Source organism: Hyla sarda, chromosome 3 (assembly GCF_029499605.1).
Source record: "Hyla sarda isolate aHylSar1 chromosome 3, aHylSar1.hap1, whole genome shotgun sequence".
NCBI lineage: Eukaryota > Metazoa > Chordata > Amphibia > Anura > Hylidae > Hyla > Hyla sarda.
This window is the reverse complement of record NC_079191.1, coordinates 336301805-336328480: the sequence shown is the minus strand read 5'-3', so window position 1 is coordinate 336328480 and position 26676 is coordinate 336301805. Positions and strand designations below refer to the sequence as shown.

Genomic DNA, 26676 nt, shown 5'->3' with positions numbered 1-26676 from the left:
CAAAGGATAGGGGATAAGATGTTAGATCGCCGGGGTCCTGCTGCTGGGGACCCCCGGGATCTCGGCTGCGGCACCCCGCTATCATTACTGCGCAGAGCAGACTCGCTCCGTGCGTAATGACGGGCAATACAGGGGCTGGAGCATCGTTACATCATGGCTCCGCCCCCTTGTGATGTAATGACCCGCTCCTCAATACAAGTCTATGGGAGGGGTGTGGCGGCCATCATTAAGGGGGCGAGCTGTGACATCATGAGGGGTGGAGCCATGACGTAACGATGCTCGGTCCCTGTATCACTGGTCATTACGCACAAAGCAAGTCTGCTCTGTGCAGTAATGATAGCGGGGTGCCGCAGCCGAGATCCTGGGGGTCCCCAGCAGCAGAACCCCAGCAATCTGAAATCTTATCCCTTATCCTTTGGATAGGGGATAAGATGTCTAGGGGCGGAGTACCCCTTTAAGTTTCAGGTTTTTGTTTCCTTTTGCACTGTAATGCAGGAAACAACATTCTGGCCTGGCATATAATCCCCAATCATGTTTCAAGGTTTTTAAAGGGGGTTGTCCCATTAAGAAAATAAATATATTTTAAATATACAAGCATTACTGAAAATGTACTATTTCATAGATATAAGCTTACTAATCCTTCATTTGCCTCCTTTGTTAAGTGTTGCCTTTGGTTGATACCCACTGAGGACCCACTGAGGTGGGTCATGCAGGCACATTTAAACTGCAGTCTCTTGAAGGTAATGGAAATTGGTCTCCACTGCAGATGTAAGCAAGGGGGACTGTGGGAAAGTCTGTGCTCTGTTGCACAGCAACAGTAGGGTCAAAGCTCAGAGAAGGAAACCAGGAAGTGATCCATTGGGGAAAAGGACTCCACAGGGATGTAAAATACATTAGATAAAAACAGCACATTTCTCCTCCTTCCCATTTATAATGTATGTGGCACACATAAGATTTTACCAACTTTGCTTTGTGGGAAAACCCCTTTAAAGGGGTATTCCAGGCAAAACCTTTTTTATATATATATCAACTGGCTCCGGAAAGTTAAACAGATTTGTAAATTACTTCTATTAAAAAATCTTAATCCTTCCAATAGTTATTAGCTTCTGAAGTTTTCTGTCAAACTGCTCAATGATGATGTCACGTCCTAGGAGCTGTGCATGATGGGAGAATATCCCCATAGGAACTGCACAGCTCCTGGGACGTGAGTCATCAGAAAGCAATTAGACAGAAAACAACAGGTCAACTTCAGAAGCTAATAACTATTGGAAGGATTAAGATTTTTTAATAGAAGTAATTTACAAATCTGTTTAACTTTCCAGAGCCAGTTGATATATAAAAAAAAGTTTTTGCCTGGAATACCCCTTTAAGGATTGAACATTGATTCAAAGGGATGTTACCTCCAATAGGTGACAATGGAGAGCACGTTCTTTTCTTTCTGGGGGAGAGCTACTTTACCAGGCTTATAAGACCTATGAGATGATAACACTAGAGGAAGTATTTAACATGCATTGACCCTTATTTTTACAAAATATTTCATTTATCAAAAGAGACATGATAGGACAGTCGATAAGATGGGTACTCCCATGAAAAACTTTTTTTTTTATTTATTTATTTTTTTAAATCAACTGGTGCCAGAAAGTAAAACAGATTTGTAAATTACTTCTATTAAAAAATCTTAATCCTTCCAGTACATTTTAGGGGCTGTATACTACAGAGAAAATCTTTTCTTTTTGGATTTCTCTTCTGTCATGACCACAGTTCTCTGCTGTCCATTTTAGGAATTGTCCAGATCAGGAAAAAATCCCCATAGCAAACATATGCTGCTCTGGATGGTTCCTAAAATGAAACAAAAAACAGACAGCGCTCCGTAGTGTGGTACCATTGTTAAACGGAGTTGGGGTGGTGAAAGTGGTGCTTACCACATAGAGTTACACTCCGCCAAGTGTAACAATAGAAAGGGGCAATGAATATAGGTGCCTACAGCCGCTCCTCATCCAAATCAATATAAGCAATAAAGTAACCTCCAAGGTGTCGTCGGGATTAATCACCCATGATGCAACGCGTTTTACAGTAATACTTCTTCATCAGGCATGCCTGATCAGGCAGTCTTACTGTGAAACGCATTGCATCATGAGAGATGAAACTTGAGATCCCTGCATTTGTGTGTCCAGCGCCTTTGAATCCCGTCGACACCTTGGAGGTTACTTTTTGCTTCAGTTCCTAAAATGGACAGCAGAGGTCAGCAGAGAGCACTGTGGTCGTGACAGAAGAGAAATCCAAAAAGAAAAGCATTTCCTCTGTAGTATAGAGCCCCTAAAAAGTACTGGAAGGATTAAGATTTTTTAATAGAAGTAATTTACAAATCTGTTTAACTTTCTGGTACCAGTTGATTAAAAAAAAAAAAAAAAAAAAAAAAAAAAAAGGGTTTTCCACAGGAGTACCCCTTTAATAATGTCTAGATCAGAGGTTCCACAGAATGCTTCCTAGACCGATGCCCCTTTCAGTTGAAATTCTTATCTTAAAAATCTTAGATTTTTACGGTAATTAAGTCTGGCTCCAGAGACTTCGGCACACAGCAGTCATGCAAGCTGCGGCTAACCACATATTAGTGAAAATAAGTGGGAATATCCAGTAGTGCTGGAGGACTCACAGTTTGATTATTGAAGAGCAATTCTAGAACTATAAGGTATGAGTTAAAGGGGTACTACGCTGCTCAGCATTTGGAACAAAATGTTCCAAACGCTTAGAACCGGCGCCAGGAGCTCGTGACGTCATAACCCCACCCCTCATGACATCACGTCCGGCCCCCTCAATGTCACGAAAGCCGGCTCTAAGCGTTCGGAACATTTTGTTCCAAACGCTGAGCAGCGGAGTACCCCTTTAAACCTACTCATGAGAGTAGGACTAGTGTCTCATAATGCCTGCATTGTGTTTTCTAAAACCTCTGCATATTTACAAATAAGAGACAGACTAGTGAAATCATAGAGCACAAAATAAAAGATGCAATCCAGCGGCCTTGATCCAATATTGATCCTGTATTTCATGTGTATAACAAGCTATAAAATATCACAGAGGACACACTACTCTCCTGCCTATGGACGTTTTGTGTTACTCACACTTTGTCAAGGTCTGCTGGAATCAGTGTGTTTATCACTACTTTGTATTGCCCTCTCTGAGCAACCGACAGGTTGCCTTTAAATGAAGAGCTCATCAGCCATAATTCTCAAAACACATAGAAAATGTCACCATAAATCTAGCTTCCACTATCAAAGGAAACAGCACATAATAGAAAACGTTTCCTATTGCTCGGCAAAACGTTCCAGATCAATATATAGTCAAACAGAAATCTTGCAACGCTTTACGGACAACTTCTCTCAGAAATGAGACAAAGCAGTCACCAAAATTTGCTTATATATAGTGTACTTTGTGTCGTCCGCTCCCTGAGATTCAAGCTGTGAAATGAAGCTGTTTGTAACGAGATGAATCGATAGCGGAAAATCTCCAACATACATTACCACTCACTGGAAAGCGAGCACAGTTCTCATGGTATTGTACTTTTGTATTTTACTAAGTTCTTTGTAAGACTGCAGTTTTTTAGAAGAACCAAATACAATGCTAGAATAAATGTTACTGTGGCCATTACACTCAAGTCAGAATAAGAAATACTGAACAAACACCGACTAAACTGCTACCCTGGTGTGTTTTTTATCCCTGGTCTACGATCTTTTTATTACAGTATTGTAGAGACTGGTAGCGGCACAACCTATCTAGCGCATATAACGAACCGGCAAGTCCGTTTAGGAAAGCCCTAGCGTGGCGAGAAAACATGGAGCCGAATATGGAGGTGCTCAAATCCCAAAATGAAGGCAAGTAAAATCCAAGTATGTACAAGAAAGATGTTCGGGAGGCACTTACCAGTAAAGTTAAATGGCAATTTATTTATTTTCCGTGTATTAAAAGCAGCTATGCAGGAAAAGGACGCCATGAGCTGCACCTCTCGTAACTACAGCTGTTTCACTCCGCCATGGAGTTTCATCAGGTTACATTATCTCACCTGTGTACAGGAACATTTTAGCTTCCCAAGTCATGTGACACAGGTGAGAGGGCGTGGACATACAAAACATTATAGAAAAGATAAAAAACAATCAGTAGGTGCATAATGTAGCATTAAATAAACATGCTTAAAGGGGTACTCCGCCCCTAGACATCTTATCCCCTATCCAAAGGATAGGGGATAAGATGTCTGATCGAGGGGGTCCTGCTGCTGGAGACCCCCACAATCTCTCCTGCAGCACCTGCTTGTCATCAGCTGCATGGAGCGAAGATCGCTCTGTGCTGATGACTCATGATACAGGGGCCGGAGTATCGTGATGTCATGGCCCCGCCCCCTCCCATAGACTTGCATTGAGGGAGCAGGGTGTGACGTCACAAGGGGTCGTGACATCACTGTATCTTGAGTCATCAGCACGGAGCGATCTTCGCTCTGTGCAGATGATGACAAGCAGGTGCTGCAGAAGAGATTACGGGGATCCCCGCGATCAGACATCTTATCCCCTATCCTTTGGATAGAGGATAAGAAGTCAAGGGCTGGAGTACCCCTTTATGTCAGATATGTCATTCAAACCTAGATTATTCAAAGCTTCAGTTTTTATAATACATTGGGCTTCTTGTTGCAATAGTAGTTTTCTTCTGTCCATGCCATCTTTTGCATTAACTCTTTCAATGCCGCATACTTTTAAATGGTCACTCTCATTAAAACAAATTTAGCTATTGCACTCCTTATGGTAAAGAAAAATACACAGACTTTGGACCAAAGCCCAAACACAGGAAGTGCAGCCTGGAGTGTTGAGGGGGGGGGGGGGGGGGGGGTGTGTATGAGATGGCGGAAAACTTCATTTTTTTTAAACAAAGTATATTAGAAATAATTTTTATTTACCATAAGGAGAGCAATAGCAAAAATTTGTTTTAATGAGAGTGTCCATTTAAACAACTATAATCATTGTTATGAGCTTGTGAATTCAAGTAGAGGAAACAGACATGGTCGCACATCCACAAATTGTAATTTGATCTAATTGCTTCTCAGCAAAAATTCAAAAACTAACATATTGTTAGTATACATTTTGATCAAAAAGTATAAGCCCACTTGCCACATCAAGACCATCTATTTAGAATGGGTCCCCAATGTCCCTAGAATAAAATGGTGTAGCACTGGGTGGCGACCACCACCGCTGCGACACCAGTGCCCAGTGAACGAGTGGGCTTGTACCTTTTGATCAAAATATGCTAAGAAGAAAGTAAATCAAAATACAAAATGTAGATGTGCAACCATGTCTGTTTTCTCTACTTGAATTCACATTGTTATGAGCTTCTTTAAGATAGAATATGAATCTGGGGACTCCTTTAGATTGAAAAACTGTATCGAAGGGCAATTTCAAATGCGGATCCTGCTCCTGGTGTTCTTATATGTATACGGGTAAATACCTGAATATTGTAGGAATAAATATCACTATTAAGGATTGTATATGCTGTCACACGTCTTTCGTCGTCTATGCCATCTTTTGCACCTGCGGCCGTTTTTTACGTCAGCTGCACTATACGTGCTTTACATACTCACTTTAGAGAGTACATTTATTTTATGAAAACGGGGAAAGGAGCCCCCCGATTCATATCATATCAAGAAGCTCATAACAATGATTATAGTTGTTTAAAAGTATGCGGCATTGAAAGAGTTAATGGAAAAGATGGCATGGACAGAAGAAAACTACTATTGCAACAAGCGCAATGGATTATAAAAACTGAAGCTTTGAATAATCTAGGTTTGAATGTTAGATCTGATTTAAGCATGTTTATTTAATACTATATTATGCACCTGCTCATTGTTTTTAATATTTTCTATAATGTTTCGTATGTACTCGCCCTCTCACCCATGTCACATGACTTGGGAAGTTAAATCTTCCCGTACACAGGTGAGATAATGTAACCTGATGAAATTCCAGGGCGGCGTAAAACAGCTGTAGTTACGAGAGGTGCAGCTCGTGGCGTCCTTGTCCTGCATAACTGCTTTTAATGCACGAACAATAAAGAAATTGCCATTTTACTTTACTGGTGAGTGCCTCCCGAACATCTTTCTTGCACAAACCAAGATCTTTTCATCACACAGAAAGCCTCCAAAAAATATGCAGTATTAAAGTGCACTTTAAAACGAAAAATGTATGGGCTATAAATGAAATTACAATAACAAGGTACAATTGTAGGTTAAGGAAGCAACTCAATTTCTCATGTAGGGAAAGGAAGAATACAGCCTCCCTTGGGAAATATACTGAAACCACATATTATTCAATTCATTTTCAAGCAGGTGAACCTTGTATGCAATACCTTCTTTAATATTTCTATGATTCCAGATGGACAATTTCTTTTGAGAATAAACTACTGTATGGAGATTGAGGAAAATCTGGAGCTTCGTGGAAAATAGGGTGCCATATGGTGGCACACTGACTACCTTTGGGCTCATAGGTAACATATCATCATGAACATTTTAACACTGAGAACAAGCATGAACAACATTGCCAACTGAAGATCTACATTAGGGAAAAAAAATAATTTCTTGCCCAGATTTAATAAGGGTCATCTGGGGACAAAACATTTTTTATATTTATTAACCTTAAAAATAAGTCATACTCATCTACCTCAATCCCCTGCTGCTCCCATTCCATTGTCTCCCAGTCCCTGCTCATCACCACTTCCTGGCTCCATCTTTGCAAACTGTCCGCTCAGCCAATCACTGGCCCCAATGCTGTCCCATCTTAGTCAGTGACTCACCAAGATGGCTCACCTTGGAACCTGGAGACAAATGGAAGCTTTGGGGATTGCAGTTGGTCAGTAGTTGGTTTTCTTTATGTTTAACGTGCCCCTAGCCAAATATATAAAGAAAATATGTCCATTATATTATAGCCCCTGTGTGTTCTATGATATTTTTTTGACAGTTCATGTCTAACGTAAGATTATGTCTAAAGCAAAACGCTAAATTCTTCTTGCTTACTCATATAAGTCAGTTTCTTATTTAAATCAAAAGATAAGTGTACATGCTTATGGAGTGCCACAACCAGAAGAAAAAAAGAGTTTGCACACTACCGCTTCAATAAAATATAACTTTTATTGTAGTCATTACACATATAAAATATAAACCAACTGGATACAACAAGTGAGGGCCTCCGAGCTTAGGCCGAGCAAACATACAGGGAACAATACACACCACGGATACTTGGGAGCACTACTAGTCTCATTAATGACTATAAACCATGTCTCATCTATATAAGTGGGATACCTTTCCTACGCCTCTTCAGGATGAAGTGCAAACTGCTACTAACCTCAGATAAAGGTGCAGGATATCCTATTGGAATAAGCTGCCTAACTGGACATAAGTCCTAGTCTTAAAATGCATGGTGCTGTAAGCATAGTCTATAGGTAGGGTCTAAAGTGCCGATATCTTACCCATTTGTGTGTTGCTCCTCCCTCCCCAACGCCGTTTCATAACCTTTCTCAAGGGGGCTGTTGCTATGGAGTGCACTGATCAAACAGGTGGGACCTATAAATGAGACATTTATCCTTCACACTGTGGATACGCTTTTAATGCCCATGACACTGCTTTAATGTAAGGGCTCAACTACACCGATGCACTTCAACCCTCCACCTCTACTTTATAAGAGAAGAAGTGATAGATTTCTTCTGATGATCAATGATACAACATAGTAAAGCTAATGACTGTGTTTACAGTTGTTTAATAAAGTTTTCAAAAATTGATGTTGGAAAAAAAGGTCAAAAGATAATTCTATCCATGACCTCCTGGGAAGTGTAATAGTCGTCCTTCAATTCTAGAGGTGAGCTTCAATGTTGATCCAAAGATCCTCATTTGGCCCCTCTCAGACATGATTGATGGTAACCCTGGACGCTTATCCTATAGTTCCCCTGATATAGGTCCAGGATACCATTATTTATGAGGCATATGTCTGATCGCTGAATGGTCTGGCGATGCTGTCATATAAACAATCCGTAATTTTACATTGCAGATCGTAATTACAAAACTATTCAGGATTCTGAAAGCCCTTTCATAGCTGAATGACTATTATTTTAGGCCTGATTATCACCATCTGCTGACCCTATGATGTGAGCATTGAAAATGATCTTTAAATTCACACCAGTGACATATTTCTGGAGACAAGTAATGTAAATGCTCGAGTATAATCCCCATTGAGCTTCAGGCACATCTGCTATATTTTATTTATATGTTTCGTGGACTAAGAAGAAAAGAAAAACATCTCCTTTCATGAAGCGAATGGTGGTTTATACTGATTTGTAGCAAACAAGGCACAGCTCTGCTATATATACAACAATACCGAACCGATGAAAGCTGAGACAATCCGACATTTCGTCCTAAAGACAATGGCCTGTTGATTATGTATTCAACAATAAAGACTTAAATAAAATCAATGAAGCGGAGGGAGGCAGAGGCTGTGAATGCGCTGAGTTCATTAGTTCCCTATTAAAATAATAATTAAAAAAATGCTTCACTTTACAAAAACTCACCATCAATAACTATCAAATGGAACAGCTTGTACCGAGCTAAATACATACACTCTATAATACCGTGTATGTATCATTATGAAATACCCTCTGATATTGTTCCCGGCTATCAGGGAATAATAAAGAGAGATAGAACAAGGACTGGGTAATACCTTGTATGTATTATAATATAACACTCTCTGATATTGTTCCCGGTTTAATCAGGGAGTAATAAAGAAGGATGCAACAAGGACAATATAAGCTTAAAGGAAATCTATCAGCTTAGAGAAATCGTCAAAGAGGCTGTGCTGAGTGCAGGATACATACTTGCTCCCTCCACCACCCCTTTTTGCCTAGATTGACTGATGTACAGGGCTTGGTGTCCAGCACTGAGCTCTGTATGTCAATAAGTCAAGACTGCGGCTCAGCATTGCCACTTTGACACTTAAATGGGCACTGTCACCAACCTTTTTTTTTTATATGTTGTAGTACTTATGTACTACAACATATCTCTAATATAGTTTCATTTATTTTATTTTTTTATTAAAATAGTTTATTTTACATTTGAAAACCGGCCACTAGGGGTCTCCATCCTAGTGGCCGGATGCAGCCTGCCGTGACGTCACCACTGAATTAGGACCGATGCCGGCCGGGCAATCGGTCCTAATTCAGTCAGCCTGGGCTCGCTCCCTGCCTGTCAGTCAGATAGGCGGGAGCGAGCGCAGAGAACACAGAGGATGCGCGCATTGGCTCACATGCCGGCCCTGCCTCCCTGCATACATGGGCCGCTGCTGCTAAGTCCTGCACTCCACTCCTGCACTTGGGTATGTCTTTTTTGGGGTGGGGGGTTCGGGGGTGCGGGGTAGCAGGTTGCGCGGCCGTAAAAAAGAGATATTGTTTTCAACACAGGGTGCCTCCAGATGTTTCGCCACTACAACTCCCAGCATGTACTGACAGCCAATATATGTCAGGGCAAGCTATGAGTTTTAGTGGTGAAAAAACAGCTGGAGGCACCCTGTATAGATGAGCTAAGGGCGGAAGTCGGCCCCCTGCAGGCATCAGTGATGGCGCACCTGCTGGGGAAGTCTGTCTGGTAAGTGAGCACACTACCAGGTAGACAAAAAGCCATTTCTAAGATAGTAAAACAAAATTTAAAGGCAGAGAGGGGGTAAGGGATAGATGGGCAATAGGCAGGGACAGAAAGATTTTTAAAAAAGGATGTTGGGAGCTACTCTTCTAAGCTTTGAGCATGATCTAGAAGTGTTGGTAAAATCCGATACCAAGCTATTTATGTAAGACTATCATTATATGTAAAGGTTCACCACCTCCTCAAATGTGGCAAGTTTATACATTGTATTTAAGCTATATTACCTATATCTGATCCACAATGTGTAGGGTCTTTGGTCACCTCACAGCTTGCCACCATCTTTGTCCAGTTGCAGGAGACAGCTCCATTATAAGTCTATGGGGCCATCTCTAGCAACTGCATGGAGATAGCAGCTAGTCAGGGAGCAAAGCGCACTACCACTATATCTAGAGATCAGTAGGTGTTTGGACACTCAGACCTTGACCAATGGAAACTATTGTGACATGTCAAGAGTTTTTTCCAATGGCAAGAACGCTTAAAATTCCCAAGCTAAGCACGCAGAGGTAAATTTAACTCTTTCTTTGGCTTAGGCTATTTTCAGGGTAAAAGAGGAGAACCATATTTAAAGATAAAAATGTAATTCATGGACAAAATGTATTGGTCAGCTATCCTCATTCACTTCAATAGTAGCTGGCTGCAGTAACCCAGCATGACCACTACACTATGTATGGAGCCATCTTCCTCTGACTCTGTTTCATTGTTTTGGCCAGAATAAGGGAAAAAGCTGATTGGTAGGGGTGATCTGATAGGTCATCGCTAACATTTGAATGGAAAACCCCTTTAAATAGTGTCTGTAACTGTTCTCTAACTATTCAGTGTAAAAGTAGGATTTCTTCATCATGGTTCCTTGTTCCTGTTATTTTGTGGATATTTTTTTATTGGTACAGTGGATATAGTCATTTCAGAGGAAACTTCCTTCTATTCTTGGAATATAGAAGAAATAAAAAACAAAAAAAACCTATCTACTGGAAATCTTGCACCACGTGGTCTAACCATTATAAAAATCAAGCATTTACTGTATACATTTCCATCATGTAACTGTCAAACCGGCAGTCGCTCTTGTCATTTCTATGTATTTTATGGCTGGAGTTTTTAAATGCTACCTGTGGAAAAAAAGCAACTGGGAGTTATATTGATGACATTACTTTTATTAATGTGTCACCTCAGCCGACAAGTAGAAATAAAGGAGACATCGGTTTAAAGAAAGTTGTCTTAAAATGTAGGCAATTATCTGAAAGATCAACACATATCCTTATTCCCGTCTGCCTGAACATGACCCAGAGGGGATTCAATGCCTGTAAAAATTGTCCGCTATAGGTATTGATTTATGGGCCTTATCAAATATCTATGGGCTCATTTTCTCTTGTTATAAATAATTCAGAAATAAAAGGAATTAGTAGCTTCAAGATAAAATAAATAAATAAAAAAAATGTTCTCTACCAAGTCACTTTCTCATCCTATGCTTATGGGAACACAGGTTTCTGTCAGGCCTCCAAGAAAATTAGAAAACATGCCCTGTACCGGTGACAGCTGTTAAGATCTCCCGCACCAAGAAATGAACTGTTCTCCACACTGAGCAACAAAGAAGCTCCTTATAAATGGCACAGAGGCTCACATCACCTGGCTGTCAGATGATACAAGTTAAGACATTAAACCGCAAGCTCGCTACGCCATGAAAATTAACTATATGACGGATTAGCAAATATCCTTGATTATTGGGAGGCCACAGAAAAGTATGTAAAGGTGATTGTTTGGCGGGAAATTTTCACAGCAGATCTTGTAGCAAACCTGCATATGTAAAATGTGGATTATGCTTCAGATTTTAAAGGGGTACTCCGGTGCTTAGACATCTTATCCCCTATCCAAAGGATAGGGGATAAGATGCCTGATCACGCAAGTCCCGCCGCTGGGGACCCCCGGGATCATGCACGTGGCACCCCGTTTGTAATCAGTCCACAGAACTTGTTCGCTCCGGGACTGATTACCGGCGACTACTGGGCGGCGTGTGACGTCAAGCCCCCGCCCCCGTGTGATGTCAGGCTCCGCCCCTCAATGCAAGCCTACAGCTATCACACCCCCTCCTGTAGGCTTGCATTGAGGGCGGAGAGTGACATCACACGGGGGCTTGACGTCACACGCCGCTCACGTGACGCCACACGCCGCTCGCTCTGTAGTCGCCGGTAATCAGTCCCGGAGCGAACACGCTCCGGGGACTGATTACAAACGGGGTGCCGCGTTCATGATCCCGGGGGTCCCCAGCGGCAGGACTCCCACGATCAGGCATCTTATCCCCTATCCTTTGGATAGGGGATAAGTTGTCTAAGCACCGGAGTACCCCTTTAACCTTGTTACATTAAACGGGTAATTTCCGCAGGGAAAATCTATGACACATATCTAACATACATGAAAACCTACGGATTTGAAATTTTTCCAGACGGAAAAAGAAAATTCTATCAGTAGTCCGAATACTTTTACTACTGACACACATTTTACATGTGTTAAGTATGAAAGTAAAATCTGCAGTTTTTCCGTGAATTCGCCCTAGGAGCAGCCTCGGTTCACACTATGGAATATCCAAGCAGAATTCTGTTTTGAAATTCTGCTAGGAAATTTGGGTGCAGAAGAGTCGCTTTGCTGTCCATGGGATACTGCTGCACAGTGCACACAATAGAAAGCTCTGCCACCGTATGAACTTGGTCATTCTTTCTATAGAATACCGTGAGGAATACATTGCCATCTATGGGGACCGGCAATGTCCTAGCCAGCAGTCCTTGGAATCTGCGGCTAGAAATATTCCATAATGCGTACCTGGCCTAAGGGTAGAGAGCCTTGGAAAATAAAACGTTAAAGAGTACCTGTCACCAAATAAAACTTTTAATATAGTGTTCCTTGTGTAATTAGCAGAAACTTTCCCATTCACTTGCTTTTAAAATTATCAACATAAATAAGTTTAAAATGTAATATAACAAAGGGTCACTAGGTGGCTCTGCTCTGTTCCCTACTACAATTAATACAGTGAGTTCGGTCTCCTCCCGGCCTGGCAGGAGTCCAAACTCAGGAAGTGTTTCTCTGCACTGAGCTTGATTGACAGCTGCACAGAAAGTGAAAGCTCCACAGATTCTCACAGAAAGCCACACAGACTGACAGCCAAAGGAGAGCCTCACTAAAATCTGCAAAGACTGACACATGCACAGAGCTTGTGGTCTTCTATTTATCACAATGCTGCAACAATGTGAAGGCGGAAGTTGTCACCAGGCAGGCTTCAGTGATGTCATGCCTGCTGGTAAAACGCCCACTTTCTCCTGCTGGGAAATTGCACTGTGCGAGCAAAAAAAAATGGTATAATACACAGATTTTAAAAGCTTTTTTTTAAGGGCAGGAGGGGTGTTAGGACTAGTTAGGGAACATGGTCTGAGGTAGTTTAGAACAGTTTATTTGATGACAGGTACTTTTTAACATAAAATAGGGCATATTGGAGTACTGTATCTAGCTACTAAAGATTTTGTTTACTTTTGTTACCGGTCACACCTTGAACTTCAGGTTTCAGTACAGGTAATCCAGTCATCCTTTAAAGTCATCCTCACAGAGGTCTAGGAAGAAGACATGTACACTACAGTAGCCATGGTCCTCACACACATGAGCTGCTTAAAGGGCATGTCCAGCGACATTATATCATTCAAGAAAAGAACAAGCACTGCCACCATTCCACCGATGCCTAGGCTGGTCACTACTTCCTGGTCCTGTCTCAACACTAGGAAATGGCTATAAGCCAATGGTTGGAGACACACTGTTCGGAAAACATTGCTTTATATTATAAAGTTATCCTGAAATCCTGAAGTTTCCATTCTGGCCACCGAGCCTAATAATAATCTAACACTCCCTGTAGAGAAAAGTTTACTAAGCAGTTTCTACCTCACCATAACAGGCAGGATTAATGAAAGGTGACACCAGTATATAGATAAGACAGAATCCACCATTCATAGTAAGTGATGATCACAGCTCCCTTTCCCTGCTCAATGACTTCTGCACAGGTCACAGAGCATGCCTAAAACACTCTTCCATAGAGTCAGCTCCAGTCTTCAGGTTCTTATAGTCCAAGTGGCTGCTGTAAAACATCTCTATAAATGCTGTTTACAGAGCAGAGTAGAAGCTCAAGCAATTTGGCTACCATCATAATAATGTTCAAGAAATTAAGAAAGAAAGAAAGAAAGAAAGGAGGGAAGGAAGAAGGGGAGGACATTTTTCAGTATCTATATCTAATCTTTAAAAATGTAGGTGACAAGTTGCTTTTAAGATCTACATGTGCTGGTAAAACTAAAATTGAAGGAGTCAGGTACTCAGCTGTGAATTTCTTTCCATGACTATTATACTATCTGTGCCAAGCTCTTCTGTATGAAATACACTCTTGGTAGTGCACTATTAGATTGTGATTCACAACTAACCACATCAGCCTATAATTCACCCCTGTGTAGCTCAGCAATAGATGAGCTGAGTAGAAAGGCCGGTAAAGGATTATTCATGGATGGAAGAGAATGCGGGCTGCTTCTTATATATGATAGGCACATTATAGATGGAGACTATAAAGAAGGCTCATGATATAAAGAGAGATAACACTGATTTCCTACCGCATATAATCATACAGGAAACCCTTGTTATTATAACTAGAACTCCCAATACACTATACAGCACGCTTGGTAGAATTGGACTCCTACAACTGGTGTCCTACAAATTAACCTGACAGAAAAACTTTTACAGTAAACAGGACTTGCCCTTGAAAATCTACCACGCCAGCGCGCTTCAGAAGAAAACACAGAAAATAGCCGCATTCGCCAAAGTATTTACACTTTTAAATGTTAATGTCAACATTGATTTTTTTTGCTCGCTTCCACTCGGCTTCTTAACTAGGACATTACAGATTCCTGCAGGGCTACGGTGAGATGTGGAAACATGTTATGAACCATCTTGCCTGTACAGAATATAGAAACAAAAATTAAAGGTTGTGTTCATAGAGTTTGGTGCTCATTTGCATTCACCTGTAGGAAGGTAAAAAAACCGCTGAGCTCATAAGGCAAGAGAATTAGAGTGATGATCTACACTGAGTGATTTTTGTTCATCTCTGAAAAATGCTAGGTGTCACCATGTATTCTTTGGCACTGCACAATGCTGCCATCTACAGGACTGCGGCTACAATGCAAGGCAAACAGCTTAAATGGGCACTGTCAGATTCAAAAACTTTTTATATGTTGTACATATTGGCAAAACGTTAACCTTTATAATATAACTTCATATACTTTATAACATACTCCTGTCTGATAGGACTCCTCTGTGCTCTCTCCTGTCTGATAGGACTCCTCTGTGCTCTCTCCTGTCTGATAGTACTCCTCTGTGCTCTCTCCTGTCTCATAGTACTCCTCTGTGCTCTCTTCTGTCTGATAAGACTCCTCTGTGCTCTCTCCTGTCTGATAGGACTCCTCTGTGCTCTCTCCTGTCTGATAGGACTCCTCTGTGCTCTCTCCTGTCTGGTAGGACTCCTCTGTGCTCTCTCCTGTCTCATAGTACTCCTCTGTGCTCTCTCCTGTCTGATAACACTCCTCTGTGCTCTCTCCTGTCTGATAGGACTCCTCTGTGCTCTCCTGTCTGATAGAACTCCTCTGTGCTCTCTCCTGTCTGATGGCACTCCTCTGTGCACTCTCCTGTATGATAGCACTCATCTGTGCTCTCTTCTGTCTGATAGGACTCCTCTGGGCTCTCTCCTGTCTGATAGGACTCCTCTGTGCTCTCTCCTGTCTGACAGCACTCCTCTGTGCGCTCTCTCCTGTCTGATAGGACTCCTCTGTGCTCTCTCCTGTCTGATAGCACTCCTCTGTGCTCTCTCCTGTCTGATAGCACTTCTCTGTGCTCTCTCCTGTCTGATAACACTCCTCTGTGCTCTCTCCTGTATGATAGGACTCCTCTGTGCTCTCTCCTGTCTGATAGTACTCCTCTGTGCTCTCTTCTGTCTGATAGGACTTATCTGTGCTCTAACCTGTCTGATAGCACTCCCCTGTGCTCTCTCCTGTCTGATAGGACTCCTCTATGCTCTCTCCTGTCTCATAGTACTCCTCTGTGCTCTCTCCTGTCTGATAAGACTCCTCTGTGCTCTCTCCTGTCTGATAGGACTCCTCTGTGCTCTCCTGTCTGATAGAACTCCTCTGTGCTCTCTCCTGTCTGATGGCACTCCTCTGTGCACTCTCCTGTATGATAGCACTCATCTGTGCTCTCTTCTGTCTGATAGGACTCCTCTGGGCTCTCTCCTGTCTGATAGGACTCCTCTGTGCTCTCTCCTGTCTGACAGCACTCCTCTGTGCGCTCTCTCCTGTCTGATAGGACTCCTCTGTGCTCTCTCCTGTCTGATAGCACTCCTCTGTGCTCTCTCCTGTCTGATAGCACTTCTCTGTGCTCTCTCCTGTCTGATAACACTCCTCTGTGCTCTCTCCTGTATGATAGGACTCCTCTGTGCTCTCTCCTGTCTGATAGTACTCCTCTGTGCTCTCTTCTGTCTGATAGGACTTATCTGTGCTCTAACCTGTCTGATAGCACTCCCCTGTGCTCTCTCCTGTCTGATAGGACTCCTCTATGCTCTCTCTTGTCTGATTGTACTCCTCTGTGCTCTCTCTTTTCTGATAGCACTGCTATGTGCTCTCTCCTGTCTGATATAACTCCTCTATGCTCTCTCCTGTCTGATAGTACTCCTCTGAACTCTATCTTGTCTGAAAGAACTCTTCTGTGCTCTCTCTTGTCTGACAGCCCTCCTCTGTGCTCTCTCCTGTCTGATAGGACTACTCTGTGCTCTCTCCAGTCTGATAGGACTCCTCTGTGTTCTCTCCTGTCTGAAAGTACTCCTCGGTTGTCTCTACTGTCCTATCAGACAGTGCTAGCACATCCTCACTTACTGGACTTTGGCCATGCCTGTGTTTCAGCTTGGACAAAAGCCATGATTTTATAAGCCATGATTTCTATAATAAAGAAATACAATTTTCTTAAGAAGTATATTACAAAGGTAAAATTTTTGTCAAGATGTACGACATATAAAAAGTTTTTGTATCTGACAGTGCCCATTTAAGATCCTCTAATAATACTGAGCTGGGGGGGCATTATTTCACCCACAGAACTGCACCCGGAATCAAGGTGTGGGCAGATTACATGCTTCTTGCAACCCTTCAGAAATTATAAGATGAGGGAGGTGGGGGTGAGTTCTACTTGCCAAAAGTGACTACAACTTTGAAGGCAGGCCCCCTCCTTACAGTGCCAAAGACTTGTCTGACATAAGCAAATATGCAGTAGGTGGAGGCTACTAGGGATCGACCGATTATCGGTTTTAACCGATATTATCGGCTGATATTCACGATTTTGGGTGTTATCGGTATCGGCAATTACCTTGCCGATAATCCGATAATACCCCACACCACCACCACCACACCGCGACCACCCCCCGGGTCCACGCTACTTCTGGCTCCTGCTGCATCCTGCGTTACGCTGTGCGCAATGACGAGTGACGTGACACGACGTCACCCTCAGTGCGCACAGTGAAAGCTCAGGAGGACGCCACTGGAGCCAGATGTAGAGTGGACCCGGGCCCCAAAAACAGGTAATTATAAAACCAGGGATGGGGGAGGCAATGGGGCCGGGGCGGTGCGGTGGGGGGTGCGATGCGGCGCGGTGCGGTGGGGGCGAAGTTAGGACTCAGGAGGACTCGGGCCCTCATACCACCCTCATGGAGTATGTTTCTGACTGTTTGAGTGGACAAATGCATATTTGTGGCTTGCTGGAGGTCATTTTGCAGGGCTCTGGCAGTGCTCCTCCTTGCACAAAGGTGGAGGTAGCGGTCCTGCTGCTGGCTTGTTGCCCTGCTGGCCTCCTCCATGTCTCCTGATGTACTGGCCTGTCTCCTGGTAGCGCCTCCATGTTCTGGACACAACGCTGACAGACACAGCAAACCTTCTTGCCACAGCTCGCATTGATGTGCCATCCTGGATGAGCTGCACTACCTGAGCCACTTGTGGGGGTTGTAGACTCAGTCTCATGCTACCACTAGAGTGAAAGCACCGCCAGCATTGAAAAGTGACCAAAACATCAGCCAGAAAACATAGGAACTGAAAAGTGGTCCGTGGTCACCACCTGCAGAACCACTCCTTTATTGGGGGAGTCTTGCTAATTGCCTATAATTTCCACCTCTTGTCTGTTCCATTTGCACAACAACATGTGAAATTGATTGTCAATCAGTGTTGCTTCCTGAGTGGACAGTGTGATTTCACAGAAGTGTGACTGACTTGGAGTTACATTGTGTTGTTTAAGTGTTCCCTTTATTTTTTAGAACAGTGTAGTTACATTTAAATTGTAAGACATGGTGTGGTAAAGTGGACAGGATCGATAGATCCAAAGTTTCGAGACATGATATCTCAGCAGGCTTACCTAAATATAGTACTACGTATAAAATATTGTGACATCACAATAGCAAACAACAACAATCTGTATCTGTAAAATTCTGCTCTGCTACAATGAACTGAGCTCTGCTATATCTTGTACAAATACAACATTGATAGGAGAAACATGAACATGTTTACAATAGCTAATGAAAAGCATATGTCATTCCAAAGAAAATCTGTTCATTGTGGAGCTGTTACATAGAATGTGTATTTTCATCCAGAATAGCTCATAAATGACATAGAAGATAATGAGAGGCATTTAAGACATTTGGTGCATCAGGCCAAGTGCAAGTGTAAATCTGTTTTTACATCAAAATGCCGGAATAAGAGTCCAACACCCATGGAACGGACTCTGGGCCAGAGATCAGTTATAGGGAGATGCTATATAAAAGATGGGTGATATTCATCAGATAAGAAGCTTCCTCGAGACCTTACCACAAAGACAACATAGACAACATCAGAATTTGGATTTTTTTTCTATGAAAAACTGTAAAGTTCAATATGACAGACATTGGAACTACAATCTATTTCTACAACTTAATATCTAAAACTATACTCAGGGCCCTAAATTTGAGCATTAAAATGTCCTTAACTACAATTCTTTGCTTAAAGGAGTATTCCAGGAAAAAACTATTTTATATATATCAACTGGCTCCAGAAAGTTAAACAGATTTGTAAATTACTTCTATTAAAAAATCTTAATCCTTTCAGTACTTATGAGCTTCTGAAGTTAAGGTTGTTCTTTTCTGTCTAAGTGCTCTCTGATGACACCTGTCTCGGGAAACGCCCAGTTTAGAAGAGGTTTGCTATGGGGATTTGCTTCTAAACTGGGTGTTTCCCGAGACAGGTGTCATCAGAGAGGACTTAGACAGAAAAGAACAACCTTAACTTCCGAAGCTCATAAGTACTGAAAGGGTTAAGATTTTTTATAGAAGTAATTTACAAATCTGTTTAACTTTCTGGAACCAGTTGATATATAAAAAAAAAAAAAGTTTTTTTTCCTGGAATACCCCTTTAAGTTTATACCATTAATTACCATACAGGTTGTCAATATGTGGATTTTGCTTTTTTTTTTTTATATTGCATTTAGTGAACACATATAGTTGATTTATAAAGGTTCAGTAATTTTAATACATGTGTTCGTTTTAATTCAGCACAATTGGGTGCTTTGCTGTTTCCATTAAATCATATCTGTACCTTTTGAAAGATCTTTAGAAATCCTGTTTGTATATACAGTATAGGAGCATTATTAACAGAATACATAGCAAAAATACTATACTGAGAGGTGTCTGTAAGAGCTATTTAACACAACCCCACCCTCACCTGATACCAGTGCTGATCTCCTAGATCAGTGTTTGTTTACTGAGTCTATTACAAGGCTTGGTACCAAATGGTCAGGGTCACACAATCACTCCATCATTAGTGGGGGCCTGTAATTACGTTATTCACTGTGTAATAGGACCATAACACTGGCAGATCACTGAGGGAACGTAAAGGGAATCTGTCATCACGTTCATGCCGCCAGAATGAACCATGAGTCATTGGGATGGTCCCAGAGCTGCCCACCCCATCAAACTAAGTTCATGCAAAAAGGGTCTTGGTAAATTAGGTTACCAAGAACGCATTGGTCACCCTGACTGAGATCCAAAGATCCTGTGTCTTCCATTAGGTCAACCATCACTACAGAACTATCCACAAAGAAGCCTCTTCTCAGCAAAATCTAGCATGCAACACGTTGCATGCTGGGTGTTACACTTTTACCTGTCCAGCGTTGTCCTGAAGTTCTCTCAGCACCCAAGTAATTCCATCGTTGTTGGAGGATATTTGGAGAATCACTATGTTGTTGATGGGAAGGCTGCAGAGGGTCTAATTACACTATCATATGTTCTTTCCAAAGTCGTGCTCGGATAAACAACCACCCAGGGTAAGCGCCTGTTCAAACGAAACGCTTGCTGAACCATAACAGTATTGCACCATGGAGCCCTTCTCTTTTGTTTTGTAGTTTCTTTGGTAAAAGACACATGAAAGCTGCCTGGGGTTTACAAAAAAGCACATAGAGAACTCACAATTCTTTGATCTTATGGAACCAAGATTGAACTTTTGTCATGTCTGGAGGAAACCAGGCACTGCTCATCACCTTCACTATTCCATCCCTACCGGGAAGAATAGGTGAGGCGGCATCATGCTGTGGAGATGTATTTTATTAGCTAGGACAAAGAGACAGGTCAGGGTTGAGGAAAAGCTGAATGGAGCAAAGTAAAGAGATATTCTTAATGAAAACCTGATCCAGAGTGCTCTGGAACGGTTCACTTTCTAACAAGACAATGGGCCTCATTTACTTAGAAAATCGGGCTGTAAGTCTATCTTGCTTTCTTACTCGATTGCTTTTTTCCCCTGGTATTTATTATTATGTCGCATCCTGTTTGTCGCATGTGGGTTTTGTTGGTTTTGGTTTCCAACTTCTCTGAGCTGTCGGGAAAAAATCCACAACAATACAACAAATTCGGGTTGGAAACCTTTATAAATATGTGGGAAAGCTCAGAAATGTCGGCTAACGGGTTTGGGAGAAACCACATCGGGTCAATCGGGAAAAAATGTCGCATCGTGTCGCAGACTGGCGCACGATGTCTGCGACATGGCGCAGACAAAGATGCGACAAAAAAACCCGACAAAAGAGGTCGGGTTTAGAATAGTAAATGAGGGCCACTGGCTGACATTTATCATTGTCTTAAGACTGTTTTTTTTTTTGTGTCTAGAAAAGGTGCAAAAAAGGGGCAAGCAGAGTTTATTTGCGCCTTTTTTGCGCCTTTTGGTTTACACATTTCTGCTGATTTTGAGTTGCAATCCACTGATTTTGGCAAAACACATGATATGGAAGGGTTTTTATGAACTGCGCCTTTTTGTGAAAAGGCACAAAAAAAAAGTGCAAAATCACCAAAAATTCTCTAAAACTACACCAGCCCAGACTTAGCTTAGCTTTTTGGTGTATGTAAGGAGATAAATTTCAGAAAATGTTTGCCTGCACAAAATTTATCAAATGCTACCTTTTAATAAATTTGGTGCTCCTACACATTACCAGCACACACAAAAAAAAATGCTTCACTCACACCTACAATGATTAATGCTAGACAATGATCCGAAGTACACAGCCAAGACAACACAGGAGTGGCTTAGGGGTAAATATGTAAATGTTGCATCTGTAGTGCAATATAACTTATCCCCTATCCGAAAGATAGGGGATAAGTTATAGATTGCGGGGGGTCCGAGCGCTGGGGCCCCCAAGATCTCGTGGACAGGGCCGCAGCAGTATGCTGGAAAGGGGGCGTTCTGTCCCCGCATACCACGGTGGCCGACACGCCCCCTCCATGTACCCCATAGAGATATATGGAGCGGGCGTGTCTGCCACGGCTTTCTGCTTGGGACGAAACTTAACTTCCTGCAGACTGCCACGGCCCCGTCCAGGAGATCCCGGGGGGGGGGGGGGCCCCAGCGCTCGGACCCCCCGCGATCTATAACTTATCCCCTATCCTTTGGATAAGGGGATAGGGGATAAATTATTTTGCGCTGGAATACTCCTTTAATGAGTGGCCCAGCAGAAGCCCTGACTTAAACCCAATGAAACATCTCTGTAAACCTAAAAATGGCTTCCAACGACAGTCCTTATCCAATCTGACAGAGCTTGAGAAGATCTGCAAAAAACAATGGAAGAAAATCCCCAAATATACTTGAGAAGAATGGAGACTGTAACTAAGTAAAGGGTGTGAATACTTATGTCAATGCAATATTTTTCCTTATTTAAAAAGCTAGCTAAAATTTTTACTTTGTCATTACTGGGTATTGAGTGCAGAATGATGGGGAAAGTTGCTTCTTTTTTGTTTTTAAATTCAGCACAAGGTCGCAACAAAAACAAAAAAAATAAAATAAAAAATAAAGAGGTCTGAAGACTTTCCAAAAGCAGTGTATGTGCCCACTGAAATGTACACATGCCTACTAAAATGTATTATGTATTTATTAATAATAATACTGTATAGTAATAATAAACTGTGGTGGGTTTTTAGCTGATGAACCTCCAGTACCTTGTGGACATGGTATCTACAGTATCTAAAGGGGTACACAATGTAGACAAAGCAAGTATCTAAAGGGTTACACAATGTAGACAAAGCAAGTATCTAAAGGGGTACACAATGTAGACAAAGTAAGTATCTAAAGGGGTACACAATGTAGACTAAGCAAACATAGAGGACCAGGTCAGTTCCCAGGTTGTTAACACCTTTTGCACTGGTGCCCACCCTATGGTTGCAGTTCCCAGTATGTTGAGAGTTGTAGTGTTATGACAGCTGGGCAGACACAGGTTGGAGAACAGTGAGCTCAGAAGTGAGGATAATAAATTCAGACATTTCAAAATCTGTCACTGGAAAATTGGAAAATATAATAGAAATCCTTTTTATAATGCTCCATGCACTGGAAGAGAACTGGTCAGGTAGAATAATGAGTTGTCTTTCTATTCCTCTCATATATAAAAAGAAATAATATGGGAAAAGACAGCAAGAGTTATGCCTGCTTGAGAACCCTTCTCTCATCTCTAGGTCTTGGTTGTCCTCATGGCCACTTGTGCAGCAGGGGGGCTTTAGTATCTATAGGACTGCATTGAGCGAAAGCTCAGATTGCCTGAACATGAAGTAGTATACACAGATGGGTGTAGATTTAGTGACATGCAATGTGTAATGCCCCCCTTCTTAACCATCCTATGTAGGAATCACTTCTATACCTAGACTTCCCCTCAGAAGTGTAGGTACAGAGTCCGTTCACTGTAGATAGATTGTCCAAGATATAGTGACTTGATAGAACCAGCCTGGCACCCAGGGCATCCACCAGCTATACCCCAAGGAAAACATCAAAAAGTTCTATCTAAAAGTGCAAGTTGTACCAATGATGACTGTCCCAGTTACCAGGACAAATTTTTATGGTAGGTATAAAATGTGAAGAACACACCAAGTCCATCCAGTTGTCATAACCATAACACAGCAGAACTGAAACACAACAAGTTACTTTACATGGTCTTTGTCTTGTACAGGAAGCATAGGAAAATTGACCGAATTGACCATAGGTTATGTAAGATACTAACATATCAAAACCTTCCATACAGGTGTAGGAGCAGTCAGTGCTAAGGTACATCCATATAGGTAATACACAGTAATTTGCATACCATCTGCATATAATTAAATGAGTACTGATAAACAGCTCATTAAGCTCCATGACCACGTTAATAAGGAAAATGTTTGTGCAAATAAACATAGAAAGGAAATAAAATCTCATAGAAGCACATTGAAAAGTAGACATCTAAAATAAGTCCAATATAGACTAATTGATAAACCATAGACAACGATACAGACAAGTGAGTTACTAGTCACATATTGGCATAAATGGCCCATATGGCTTAAAGGCAGGGTTCACACTACAGTTTGTAACTACGGTTCCCGTATACGGCTGGGAGGAGGGGTGGGCGGGGCTTAATCGTGGCGCCCGCACTCAGCCGTATTCGGGAACCGTAGTTAATGCATGTCTATGAGCCGATCGGAGTGAACCGCAGCCTCCGGTTGGCTTCGTTTTCGGCCGTATGCGGTTTCCCGACCGCAGGCGATAAAAAGGGGTTGACCACGTTTTTGGGTTGGGAAACCGCATTCGGCCGAAAAACCAGCCGACCGGAGGCTGCGGTTCACTCCGGTCGGCTCATAGACATGCATTAAATATGGTTCCCGAATACGGCTGAGTGCGGGCGCCGCGATTAAGCCCCGCCCACCCCTCCTCCCAGCCGTATACGGGAACCGTAGTTACAAACCGTAGTGTGAACCCTTCTGAAATACTAGTGAGGGCACAATAGCTCAGTCAGGAAAGACTGGCTTGTTGGGTCTACTGTCTGGCAGCCAGCACCTATCTCACCAGTGCCTCTGAATAAGGAACAATGTCAGAGACCTATAACATTGGAGCTGGAAACATCCCCCTAGGGCAACACTTGTCTGGACTACAATAAGGGAGCAGGGTCATTCTCCTAGTAAATGATTGTTTTTGTGAACATCGTAAGGGGAGACGTCTTCAGACTGGACAGCTCCCTGTACTCTATAAGATGACTCTTCTCATTCATACTCATCACCTTACTGTGAAAATACAAGTTTCATGCTCACATAAGCAGCAATCTCTGTGGATGGAGAGAAAACAACCAATCACATCAGCAATGAGAACAAACTCGGTGTGTGGAACCATGACACATAAACCCCATCAATAATTCTTATAGTATTTCATCCTGGAGGTTCTTACTCATATGTCCCATCAATACCTCCTCCTGAAATTCATCACCACAGAGCCCATTCACAATCCATTACCCCTATTCCATCCCAGACTCACCTACAATTACCAAGAGCAGAAACAATGTGACAAATCTGCAGCTGCTATGTATTATAACTACACATCCAAAATACAATGGCAGCTATACAGGGAAGGGGGGAGGGTGTCTTATCATTAGGCACAATTCTGTACTATCTGCACAGTACGAAATGCATAAACTGATATACTATGGGGGGTATTTATCAATTTTGCCTGTTGACAGTTTCTTTTTACCTTTTTTTTTTATCACATTTGCTTTCGTGGACATGAACCAAATTTATCATTTTGGTGCAAGTTGTTAGTAATTTTAGCTCAAATGTTGAAATCAGCTGTTCCCAGCGCCTTTTACACAGAACTTACACCACAGAGGACACATATTTTACCCCTTGTGAAGCCATTTCGGGGTCCCTCCTGCAGTATTTCAGCAAGTGACGTGAGTTATTTTCTTTTGTAGGGTTTATAGCCACCATGTGAAATGGATTTAATTTTTTGGTTTAGTTTTTTTTTTTTTTTTTGGGTTACTTTAGTGCAGTGGTCTTCAAACTGTGGCCCTCCAGATGTTGCAAAACTACAATTTCCAGCATGCCTGGGCAGCCAACTCGGTATTCTGGGAGTTGTAGTTTTGCAACATCTGGAGGGCCGCAGGTTGGAGACCACTGCTTTAGTGCTCACCTTTCCTGAACCTGTGTGGCCATGTCCAATACTGGCTCAACGGAGGGTGAAGGTTCCTCAGAGACAACTATGTCGCAGGATAGTATTGCGCAGCCCCGGAGGCGTCGCTGCTTTCACAAAAAAACATTTTTAATGTATTTTGACGCCTTTACATTTTCTGACATTGCTAAGTGTGTTTTCCATGTGCAAAATTTCTTGGCGGTGAATTGCGCCTAAAAAAAACCCATAAAGGCGCAAAATTGCGCCAAGAACCGATTGGCGCAAATGATGAATTACTGACTAAAGTAAAAATCACACACAGGACCGTGTGATTTTGAGAAAGTTGAAAAAATGACAGTGGAGAAAATGCGCCAAACTTTGGTGCAAAAAGACACTGCGCCAAAGTATTGCACCAAAGTATTGCGCCAAAGTTACGGGGGAAAAAAACCCACATAAATCCTTTGATAAATACCCCCCAATGTGGCTACCATAGTATGTAAGAATAATAACTGCAATAAGATCCCTTTCTGAGCAACAGAAAAACCTCTTATGTAACCATTCACAACGGGGCATGTAATGAGAAATCACTAATACAGTAGACACGAAATTGTAGAATTCCCTGGTAGAAACGTACATATGCATGAGTCATATGTATAGACCTTTCAAGCCAAATATAGCTCTGATTTCCATACGGTATCAATCATAAATGACTCTTCATCATCCTAAACTGCAGAAAGCAATGGCTGGGAATATACTCAAAGTATATATAGAACAGAAGCTTACATCAAGCCATATAAGAAATGCTATATAATCTTTCCCTAAATTCCAAGTACAAATGAGCAGTCATTGAGTATATATCATCTGGGACAAGACGGACATTGCCATCCCGGGCAGCGGTGACGGTCCGGAGCGGCGGGGACAGGTGAGTACAACTTCCTCTGACAGTGGTCTACAACCTGCAGACCTCCAGATGTTGCAAAACTACAACACCCAGCATGCCCGGACAGCCAACGGCTGTCCGGGCATGCTGGGTGTTGTAGTTTTGCAACATCTGGAGGTCCGCAGGTTGTTGACCACTGTCCTATACTTAACATTGCACAAATCCCTTGCCTTCCCGGGCAGCGGTGACGGTCCGGAGCGGCGGGGACAGGCGAGTACAACTTCCTCTGACAGTGGTCTACAACCTGCGGACCTCCAGATGTTGCAAAACTACAACACCCAGCATGCCCGGACAGCCAACGGGCAACATCTGGATGTCCGCAGGTTGTAGACCACTGTCCTATACTTCACATTGCACGGATCCCTCAACATGCGATGGTTTCAACAAACGATGGTCCATTTGGAACGGATTACCATCGTATGTTGAGGGACCACTGTAATAGGTAAATGACTATTGAGTCCTCCCTCCACTGAGATGTTAGACTGGTGAGAGGTCCTTGGTTTCAATGAGTAAAGCAGATTTATAAATAT

The 26676-nt window shown here is 42.3% G+C and overlaps 1 protein-coding gene across 10 annotated transcripts in view; it reads right to left on the bottom strand.

Annotated features, from left to right (window-relative positions):
* Positions 1-26676, bottom strand: part of UTRN (utrophin) — a 702825-nt gene that overhangs the window by 336842 nt on the left and 339307 nt on the right. Inside the window, exon 1 of one of the 10 annotated variants that reach the window (XM_056567379.1) lies at positions 635-771. The exons of the other annotated variants lie outside the window; for them this stretch is intronic. Within the exon in view, the coding sequence (XP_056423354.1) occupies positions 635-709 (75 nt within the window). The 5' untranslated portion in view covers positions 710-771. Of the gene's footprint in view, positions 1-634; positions 772-26676 lie in introns of those variants that run through there. 10 annotated transcript variants of the gene reach the window in all.